The sequence below is a fragment of the Chelonoidis abingdonii genome, chromosome 11 (assembly GCF_003597395.2).
Source record: "Chelonoidis abingdonii isolate Lonesome George chromosome 11, CheloAbing_2.0, whole genome shotgun sequence".
Classification (NCBI taxonomy): Eukaryota; Metazoa; Chordata; order Testudines; family Testudinidae; genus Chelonoidis; species Chelonoidis abingdonii.
Genome location: NC_133779.1, coordinates 10,304,681 through 10,315,563, shown reverse-complemented (window position 1 = coordinate 10,315,563; position 10,883 = coordinate 10,304,681). Strand labels below are relative to the sequence as shown.

The 10,883-nt window shown below is 53.4% G+C and overlaps 3 protein-coding genes across 10 annotated transcripts in view; 2 read left to right on the top strand and 1 right to left on the bottom strand.

Moving 5' to 3' along the window:
• LOC116818376 (uncharacterized) overlaps window positions 1–1,138 on the top strand; it is a 9,977-nt gene extending 8,839 nt beyond the window's left edge. The window contains exon 2 of the mRNA XM_075070511.1: window positions 4–1,138. Coding sequence (XP_074926612.1) covers window positions 4–943 — 940 coding nt within the window. The 3' untranslated portion in view covers window positions 944–1,138. The remainder of the gene's footprint in view (window positions 1–3) is intronic.
• The window catches only part of LOC116826458 (uncharacterized), a 614,657-nt gene that overhangs the window by 210,593 nt on the left and 393,181 nt on the right, over window positions 1–10,883 (bottom strand). The window lies entirely within an intron of this gene.
• The window catches only part of LOC116826460 (uncharacterized), a 290,132-nt gene that overhangs the window by 190,792 nt on the left and 88,457 nt on the right, over window positions 1–10,883 (top strand).

Below are 10,883 nucleotides of genomic sequence, written 5' to 3'. Positions count from 1 at the left end.
AAGCGACAGAATCAACTTGGAAGAGACACACTACACATGCCATGAGTGTGGGAAAAGCTTCAATCGGAGCTCACACCTTATCAGACATCAGACAATCCACACAGGTGAGAAACCTTATGGATGCTCTGAGTGTGGGAAATGCTTCATCGATAGTTCAGCCCTCATCTCACATCAGCGACTCCACACAGGAGAAGCGCCCCACACATGCTCAGAGTGTGGGAAAAGCTTTGGTTGGAGCTCTGCCTTGAACACACATTGTAGAATCCACACAGGAGAGAAGCCCTACACATGCGCCAAGTGTGGGAAAAGCTTTAGTCACAGCTCTGCCCTTATCAGACATCGGAGAATCCATACAAGAGAGAAGCCCTACACATGCTCAGAGTGCCGGAAAAGCTTCAATCAGAGCTCAAACCTTATCAGACATCAGAGAATCCACACAGGCGAGATGCCCTACACATGCCCTGAGTGCGGGGAAAGCTTCAATCACCGCTCTGCCCTTATCATACATTGGAGAATCCACACAGGAGAAAGGCCCTACACATGCTCTGAGTGTGGGAAAACCTTTAATCAGAGCTCAAACCTTATCAGACATAGGAAAATCCACATGGGTGAGAAGCCCTACACGTGCACTGAGTGCGGGAAAAGCTTCAATCGGGGCTCAGACCTTATCACACATCAGAGAATCCACACAGGAGAAAGGCCTTACACCTGCACTGAGTGTAGGAAAAGCTTCAGTCACCGCTCTGCCCTTATCACACATCGAAGAATCCACACAGGAGAAAGGCCCTACACGTGCCATGAGTGTGGGAAAACCTTTAATCAGAGCTCAAACCTTATCAGACATAGGATAATCCACATAGGTGAGAAACCTTATGGATGCTCCGAGTGTGGGAAATGTTTCTTTAATCATTCAGGCCTGATCTTACATCAGAGAATCCACTGAGGGGAGACACCGTACACGTTCTCTGAGTGTGGGAAAAGCTTCAGGCACAGCTCAAACATTGTCTCACATAGGAGACTCCACATGGGGGGGAGTGTGGGAAAAGCTTCAATCAGCACTCAAGCCTCATTAGACATCAGAAAATCCACATGAGAGAGAATTGTGATAAATCCCTTGACTAGGGTTGGCCAAAGAATTTTTTTTAAAAAAAAGTCACATTTGCTAGTTCCCACATAGTGATTTTTGCATCATCTTCACTGTGGTCTCTCAGCTCCACCAGATAAGCTGCCTGCTTCTGCCTTTTGCAGCTCATCCTTCTTTGGGGTCAGTCCTATGATCTTTTCTATCAACTTCTTTCCTTTTGAGTCATAGGAGTGTGTGTCTCTCCAGCCAGGATGTTGAATCAGGCTCCAGGTGGAGGATAGAAAGGTCTTTTGGATCCCCAACAAGGTACACCACGCAAACTCAACCTGTAGCCTTCCATCACTAGACTTGCTGCTATTATGTGCGACCTTGGGCTGCTCAATGACTTATGATCTTTAGACGTGTAAAAGTCTTGTAGTTGCGAGATGCCGGCCCAGGTGCAGTGGTTGGCATTAGCTTCCCCTTGAGCCTGACCTTAACACTCCATACACTTTTTCCTAGTCTAAACAACCCTGAGCATCACGGTTATCCTGTTCCCCATTTCAGCAAGTTGTTAGTCATCAAGTTCTCCTTGGGGAACAAATTGTTTCATTCCCAGTTGCTCTGAGTGTTGCTTCAGGTTGTGCTGGAGAGCAGATATTTTTATTATCATTTTCCCTCTTAAAAATATGAACTATAACAAAGAGAGGAACAGAGGCAGAGGATGGGAAAAAGTCATTTCACCATTGTAACAACAGACGTAGTTAGGGTAAGTCAGAGGGATTCCCTATATCCCCATCACATCCCTCTCAATCCGTGCTAGAACCTAAGAATCCTTCTTCCTTCCCAGTTGTGGGAGGGAGGACTTCCAAAGTGCTCCCTGTGCTATTAGCAGTGGCAGCTGAACTCAAGAAATAAACCTCCAAATCTCCTGAGCTTTGCTTTTGAATTCTGTATTCTCGATTACTTCAAGCCTGGGCATTCGTGATTATTACAGTTTCTCTAGCACTTTTCTACCACTTTTCTGTAACATTTTTTTTTTTTGGACAGGGTTGTTCCTTTGCCTAACCCCAGCGAAGTCCGTGTTGTTTCTCTGGCCCTCCCCACAGACAAATCTGACAGGGTTGCAACCTTCCAGGAGCAAAACAAAAAGCCCCACCGTCACACACAAAGCAGATAGACAACACAAGACAAGAAGAAACTGATTATTGAGCTATCAACATTTCACTTTCCCAGCAGGTTAGTTCTGAAAGTTGTTCTCATTATTTCTATTTCTTGAACCAGAACTGGGGAAGAGAAACACTGGAGTCAGTGGAATTCAGCAGGAAGGATAATGTCTCATGATTCGTCACTAACCAAAGGCTTTGTAAACAGAGGATAATGTTAGCTGAATGGTCTGGCAACCCTGCAGTTAGAAACATCAGCTCTATAGGTGGTAAATGACAGAGGCTCTGCTGCTGATCATGAAATAGCTGTTGAAAGGTAATGTGCTTCTTCAATGCCTTGAAAACAGAAAACAATGATCTGTTTAAAGAAAGTTGCCATTTCTCAGAGCCCAATTTCTATTGTGTGTACACGGAAGGTTTGAATGTGTAGCAGGTAGTTTGCTAAAACTTAGCTATTTATGTGTGTAACAGGCTCCTGCCCACCTCCAGCAGAGTTTCAGTCACATACTATGGCAAACTATACGAATGTCACACAAATTAGTCCATTCCCCCATATCAGTCTGACGGGAGTTAGAATTTGAGGCAAGAACTGGGAAAGATTCACAGTAGGAATAATTAAAAAGGGGATTAATCAGAGCGGGTGCAGACGAAGCCTGTTCTAGAGGGTGAAGTGACAGAGACACACTCCCACTGCGCTCTGAAATACAGCAGAAGCAGATGGAAGAGAATGAGCTCATGTGGGAGCTATGGGCAGCTGCCCTGTCAGTGCACCACTCACCGCAAGTGTTATAACAAAACACAGCACTTCCCCTCTGGAAGAGAAACACTTCCGCCACTGCCACCACTTCATACTACTGTCCCATGAGGTGTTTGTCCTCAGAATTTGATCTCTTTGGGTGGTCCATGTGTTTCTAAGAGCCATTAGGGGAGCAGGAGTCATCCCAATGGAAATCTCTTCACTTCTTCTCACTGTTACCTCTTAGCCCTGGCTTTGGAGATGAATTAGCTTATCCTGTCTTGATGTTTAGGTAGGATTTTGATCACCTTCTGGGGCTTGGCAATTAGAACTTTTGAGGTTTTCTCTGCCTTTTTGGTCCCCGCTGCAGTCAGTACATTCTAGACATGGGCATGGTGACCTTCTGAGGATCTTGACAGCTTTAGCAGCTTCTTGGGCGTATTTTCCTGCTCAGCCGCACTGTCTGTCTTCTCATGCCTTGTCCTGTGGCCCAGCTTCTGGTTGAATGGAAGGTAGCCAAAGTGCTGGTGACTTAGCCGCGCACCAAGTTGCCTTTGCTCATCAGACTCCTGAACCCAACTGGAACGTGCTTCTGTGTTCTGCACAGCAACAGCCTGGAGAAGAGGGATCTGCAAATGTACATTCATATGATCCCTTTTTAATGGATGAAACATAAACTAGACACTTAGAGGATTGGAATGATTTCAGTGATGGACAGGTTTGCTAGTTTTTATGCATTTGGACAGTGAAATGTTGAGTGCTGTCAAAGGGTCATAAGAATGGAGCCTGATGGGACACCGAGCTGAGAACCGAGGACAGCCCACTGCTCCTTGAAGGCGTCAAGGGAGCCAGTGGACGCCGCCCAGAGGAACTCCGCCCGGATACGTGTGAAACCATATCAGAAACAAGCCCGACAGTCACCCAGGAGTCTCTATTGGCCAACCCCTCTCCCTGGTTGTTGAGATGGCCATTTAGCCAGGCAAGGAGGAGGTTGACCAGGGAGGTCCTGTGACTTTGGGTGCCACAGAGTAGGGAGTGCATAGAGAAGGAGGTGAGGGAAAAAGTGCAGAACAGAAAAGCAACAGGATATTGATGGGAGCCAGTATAGGGGCTGAAACCTGGCACACTCTAAGTAAATGTTGCCACGGTCTCCTCACGCCGCATAAGGGCAGGTGTCTGGACAGGTAAACTTGCCAAATATACGCCCATGTTCACGGCGCCATGAAGAACTACTAAGCTGATATCCCCAGCGGCCTTGGACCGGTAAGGTAGAGGCTGGCCACGCGGGCTCTTCACCCTCCAGAGGTGGCAGGAGGTCCTGCCACGTTGTGTATCAGGGCGAGACAAGGGAGGAAGTGAGGGTAGAGATGAGCGGTAGAGATGTTCTTGGCGCGATTTGGAAGTGGACCGGCTGCAGGTTGTGCAGCCAGCTTGCGGAGAACGGGCTAGGGGGCTGGTCGGTCCAGGGCAGGGCCCGATGAAAAGGTCCTGAGGCTGGCGTGGGGGATGGGCAGGGCGTGCCCCTCGGCAGGACCCAGTCGAGGTAGCCGGAGCAGTGGGCGGCAAAGCGCCTCACTCCTGGAGTACGCACCGGGAGTACAAGGTCTGGAGAGCCACATACGTGGAGCGAGCACCAGGGGATCCAGCCAGTCTCCCTGATCATAGCCAGGGGTCTCCGACCCTGGTAGCTTCCGCCAGGACCAACCTCTGGTGCACCGCGGGGACTCTGCCACCTGCACACGGGACTGGGGATGTGTAGCAGGGCTCCGTGAGGAATCTGCCCCTCGGTGGCCACCACGGACCTGTCACAGAGAACAGCTTCCAGGTCCGGAGAAGGTCCTGGTAGAGGACCGGCAGCGCCTCAGTTTGAGATAAAGGAGCTGCCGTCGTATTGGAGCCCTCGGAAAGCGGCGCAGGAAGGCACGTGCCAGGCTTCTCCACGCTGGACTACCCGCACCATAAAGCAAGCCTCTGCAGTGCCTGGAGGTGGAAGACGTGGACTCTGCGGTGCACAGGCACTTCAGGCCCTGCCCTCCCTCCTCCAGGGGCAGGTGGAAGACCCCTGCAGGGACCCAGTGCAGTCCTGGCCAAAAGAACTCCAGAACCACCCTCCGGAGGTCAGCCAGGAAGCCCGGGGCCGGGACCAGGGTGTTGAACCAGTACCAGAACATGGACAGGACTAGTTGATTAAACACCAGTGCCCTCCCTCAAAGGGAAAGGCATCAGAGGAGTCATGTCCATGTCCGGAGCCGCTCCGCCACCCTGCCCTGCAAACCTTGCCAGTTTGGTGGAGACAGATGCGTGGCAGAAAGATAAACGCCGAGTTAGAGCAGCGGATCCGCACTTCACTGGATGGCCTGAAGCGTGGGTGGGAGGGGGCCCGCCTGCCACCCGTCCCCGACTACCAGGCCAGAGCTCTTGACCCAGTTGACCCGGGCGGAGGAGGCCGCTGAGTACACAGTCTGGCAAGTCTCCACCCGCACCAAGTCACCCGGGTCCTGGACCACGAGGATCACATAGTCGGTGTACGCCAACAGGACCAGCCGCAGCTCCAGCTCCCGAAGCACCAACCCCGTCAACCTCCTGCGGAGGAGACAGAGGAAGGGCTCGATGCCTAGAGCGTACAGCTGGCCTGAGAGGGGGCACACTTGCTACACTCCATGCCCGAAACTGACTGGCTCAGTCAGGGTCCAGTTGAGCCTGACCAGACACTCTGCGGAAGCGTACAGCACCTGGAGAAAACCCACAAACTTGGACCCGAAGCCTAATGCTTGCAGAGTGCCCAGGAGATACCCGTGGTCCAGCCTGTCAAACGCCCTCTCCTGATCCAGGGACAGGAGGGCGAATGACAGACCATCCCTGCACCCAAGCTCCAGGAGATCCCGAACCAGATAGAGGTTATCAAAGATGCTACAGCCCGGGACGGTGTAGGTCTGGTCTGTGTGGATCACGTCCTTCAGCACGGCCCCCAGCCGCAGCGAGATGGGCTTGGCTATGGTTTTGTAGTCCATGCTGAGGAGCGAGATGGGACGCCAATTCCGTAAATCGCGGAGGTCCCCCTTATTTGGCAATAAGGTGAGCATGGCTCACCTGCACGAGAGAGGGAGGACCCCGCCCTGCAAGGACTTGGGACCCCTCCAGCCTGGACGTAGGTATCTGTGCACCCTACAAACCCATAAGCACCTGTAGAAACGCCTACAGCATGGACTTAGGTATCTGGGGCCCCGCAAAACCTCCTAAGCCCACCAGGGACCCCTACAGCCTAGAGATAAGTATCTGTGCTCCCCCAAACCCCATAAGCCCCCCTTGGACCCCCTCCAGCCTGGGCGTAGGTATCTGTGGCCCCCACGAACCCGCTAAGCCCCCCAGGGACCCTCCAGCCTGGACGGAGGTATCTGTGCCCCCCCACAACCCCTAAGTCCTGAGGAACCCCTCCAGCCTGGAGGTAGGTATCTGTGCCCCTCACAAACTGCCTAAGCCCTGCCCCACTGGGAACCCTCCAGCCTGGACCTATTTATCTGTGCCTCCCCAACACATTAATTCCACCTGGAAGCCCTATTGCCTGGATGTAGGTATCGCTGCCCCTCACAAACCCCCTAAGCCTCCCAGAGACCCCTACAGCTTAGACGTATGTATCTGTGCCCCCCAGGAACCCCCTAACCCTCCCCAGGAAGCACTCCGACCTGGACATAGATATCTGTGCCTCCCAAAAAAACCCTAAGCCCCCCAGGGACCCCTAGAGCCTAGAGATAGGTATCTCTGCCATCCGCAACCCCCCCCAATCCTCCCTGGAACCTCTCCACCCTGGATGTACATATCTATGCCCCCCCAAACCCGCTAAGCCCCCCAGCACCCCTCCAGTCTGGATGTAGGTAGCTGTGCCCCCCGACACCCTAAGCCCCCCAGAATCCCTATAGCCTGGACATAGGTATCTGTGTCCCCTACAATACCACTAAGCCCCCCCAGGGCCCCTTCCAGGACATACATAGGTATCTGTGCCCCTCACCAAATCCCTAAACTCCCAGGGAGCATTGTGCTCACCACAACCCCCTAAGCCGTCCAGGGACCCCTCCAGCCCAGACGTAGGTATTGGTGTCCTCCACAAAGTCCCTAATCCCCACCAGGACCTCTACAGCCTGGACGCAAGTACCTATGCCCCCCACAACCCCCCCCTCAGATCCGAGGTCCTTCTGGGGGTTCAGTGAAACTTAGTTCCTTAGTTTGGGATTCCGCTGAAACTTCCAACCCACCAGCCCCAAAACCGAACTATGAACTAACCCAAGCTCCTCGCGAGAGCCCGTGTCACCGGCCTTTACCTGTGTCCAGCTCCCGGGCAAAGGTGCCGGGGGGGTGCCACCCTCACCCCTCCTAGCTCTCGGTTACAGAGCTGAGCAGTGTCCGGTCCAAAGTCACTCCTGCTCTCCCTCCCCACAGCCGAGACAGTCTCCCCATCACAAGTAACGCAGCAGAGCATTTTCCCGCCTGGAGCAACAGTGACACCGAGTGGCCACGCAGGGTAATGATGCACAGAGCATTTCCCGCATGGGAGCGAACAGTGAACCAGCGGACACAGCAGGGTAATGCACCAGACCATACACACCTATGTAGAGGGTGTAGAGAGTCCCTCGAGGGACTTAGGGTCGTGGGGGCCACAGATACTACGTCCAGGCAGGAGGCATTCACAGGGGTAGGGTTCATGGGATGACCACAAATAACTACATCTGGGTTGGAGGCGGGTTCCCTGGATGGTCTTGGGGGTGTGTGGTCAGCACTGATACATACGTCCAGGCCTGTAGTGGTCCATGGGGTTTAGGGAGTTGGTGAGGGCACAGAAACTACGTAGGTCTGGAGGGCTCCTCTGGGGGACTTAGGGGTGTGGGTTGTGCAGATACCATCCTCGGTTGGAGGGGCGGCCTGGGAGCTCAAGGGGAGTTTGTGTGGGGTACCAGCACACCTGCCTAGCAACCAGGGCTGGTTGGAGGGCCCTTTGGTCTTAGGAAGGTTGGTGGAGGGGGCAGAGATACCTATGTACACAGGCTGGAGAAGTCCTGGGGAGGGCTGTTAGGGGGTTCCTGGAGGTTCACAAGATATCTACAATCCCAGGCTGGCAGGGATGCTGGGGAGTATTAGGGAGTTGTGGGGTGCACAGATACCTATATCGAGGGCTTGTAGGGTCCCAGGGTTGCTGGTTGAGAGCATTTGTGGGTACGAGATACCTACGTCCATGCTGTAGGGTCACTGGGAAGGACTCAGTGGGGTTTTGTAGGGTGCGACAGATACCTTAACGTCCAGGCTATAGGGAGTCCTGGGGGGGCTTTAGGGGTTTTGTGTGGGGCAACAAGATACGCTTTCATTTTCAGGGCAAGAGGGGGTCCTGGGGCCTTAGGGGGTTCGTGTTGGGAACAGCTACCTGCTAGGCTGGAGGGGTTCCAGGGGTTTAGGGGGGTCTTGGGGAGCTCAGATAAACTATGTCGAGGCTGGAGGTGTCCCATCATGGCCTTAAGGGGGTTGTGGGGCACAGATGCCTGTGTTACGCTAGAGGGTGTTTCAGGGGTCTTAGGAGGGTTGTGGGGCACAGATACCTATGTCCATGCTGGAGGGGTCCATCGTGGATTAGGGATTCGTGGGTCAGAGATACCTTACGTCTTAGCTGCAGGGGTCCCGGGGGGATTAGGTGTGTTGCGGGGAGAAACAGATCCTACATCCCGATTTGTAGGGGCGCCCTGGGTAGCTTAGGCGGTTTGTGGGGTCACAGATCAACATCCATGCTCGTAGGGGTCCCGAGGGTCTCTGTGGGGCTCTGGGGGTCACAGATACCTTCCTACAGGCTGGAGGGGTCCTATCGGTCTTAGGGGTTTTGTGGGGCATACAATGCTTCCATTGGGCTTGTGGGTTCCCTGGGGGGCTTAGAGGTTGTGGGGGCACAGATACCTTTATCCAGGCTAGATGGGTCGTGGTTGGATTAGAGGGTTGTGGGGGTACAGATACCTATGTAAGCAGAAGCAGGATGAACTCCTACCCTGACATCTGGTGGTAATTATGACGAGTGTGGAAAGAATTTCAGGCTGATCGTGTTTGCATAGACACAGCCCACCCTCGCCTGACACGGCACGGCAGCCTGGGATGGTTGCTTTGGCAGCTGTGGTATCCCCAGTTTCTTTGTTGTTGGGGTGTGAGATGTGGAGTGTTGTCACCCTGATTGTGTGGATAGGAGGAAGTTGAAACTGCTTTGAGACAGGGATTCTCACCATCAATTGAGTGGCAACTCGCTAGACAAGGGAGTGGGCTCCTTTGGTGAGCCAGAAACACCAATTGCATCTTCTTGTTTTTTAACAGTTGAGTAATAGAGCTGATTTTGATTCTCTTAACAATTGAAGTTCCAGGTTCCTGCACTGAAATCACTGAAGATATGCTAGCTAGTGTGGGAGTCTGAAGCATATATTGTGGAGCAGAGTAGGCTGATGGAGGAGGAGCAGTTTGTGGGATGGTTGGAGTGGTCCACGGAGTGAGGTGAGCTGAGCAGTTTTTGGGGACAGCTGGAGTAATCACAGGTCAGCTGGTGCAGCACAGCAGCTGTGGACACGGAGCTGAGGCAGTTCGTGGGGAAGGCGGAAGCAGAATCCCACGGTAGAGGGCAGAGCAGTCGGCAGTGGACTATGTAAGGTGCCCCTTTCTACCCAGGCTGGCAGGGGAAAACCCTGCAGATAGATCTTGAACTTGGGGCTGCGGGACTGTGGATGATTCTGGGGTTTGCTGGAGCTCTTGAAACATTGGAGGTATTAGACTTTGGAGTCTTGGAGTGATCTGGGGATTGCGAGACTGAAGAGCCCAGGGAAAGGACATGGCCTAGCTGAGGTGGTGTTTCCCAATTTAATGCTATGTTGTTTATCTCACGTTATTAAAACATTTTCTGCTGCACCCAGACTCTGTGCTTGCGAGAGGGGAAGTAATTGCCTCTTTGAGGCACCTAGGGGTGCGTATGTAAAATTTTCCCATGTCACTGGGTCAGAGGCTCGACTTGGTTTGGCATTACACTGTAGGGAAGGACCGCCTTATGTATTGACCCAGTCCTTGCTGCTTTACAGTTCAGCCTGGCAGAAGGGTCCACATACGTCCAGCTGAAAGGGCCCCTGGGGGCTAGGGGGTTCATGGGGGCACCAGATATCTAGGTCCAGGGCTGTAGGGGGTCCCGCCTGGGGGGCTCAGGATTAGGTGAGGGGGGCACAGATACCTAGGTCCAGGCTGCAGGGTCCCCAGAGGGGCTTGGGGGTGTCACAGGGGTGTGGGGAATCCGGCCCTGCACCCCTCTTCTGGACACATAGTGACTCAGCCAGCCAATAAAACAGAAGTTTTTGGCCAACAGAATGAAGGCTACAGCAGAGCTTTGGGCACAACCAGGACCCCTCAATCGAGTCCTTCTGGGGGTTCAGGAAGCTTAGTTCATTTGGGATTCCCTGAATTCCAACAACCCAGCTCAACCAAAACTGAACTAACTCCTCCAGCCGCCCCTTCCTGTGTCAGCTTCCCGGCAAAGGTGCATGACCCCTCCCCCTCCCTAGTCAGGTTACAGGCTGAGCACGTGACTGGTCCCTAAAGTCACCCCCTGCTCGCCCCTCCCCACACAGACAGTCCTACCCCATCAAAGTAACGCACAGAGCATTTCCGCATGGAGCTAACAGTGACAACCACCAGCATGAGCAACAGGTGTGGCCACACAGGGACATTAATAGGTCACAGAAGCATCACACACTGCGTAGAGGCCTGCAGAGAACCCCTGGGGGCTTAGGGGTCATGGGAGGTACAGACAGCACGTCCAGGCTGGAGGCATTCCGGGGGCCTTAAGGGGGTTTGTGGGGTCATACAGCATACCTGTGTCCAGGATGGTTGGGTCCCTGGGGAGTTAGTGGTAGTGTGTGGA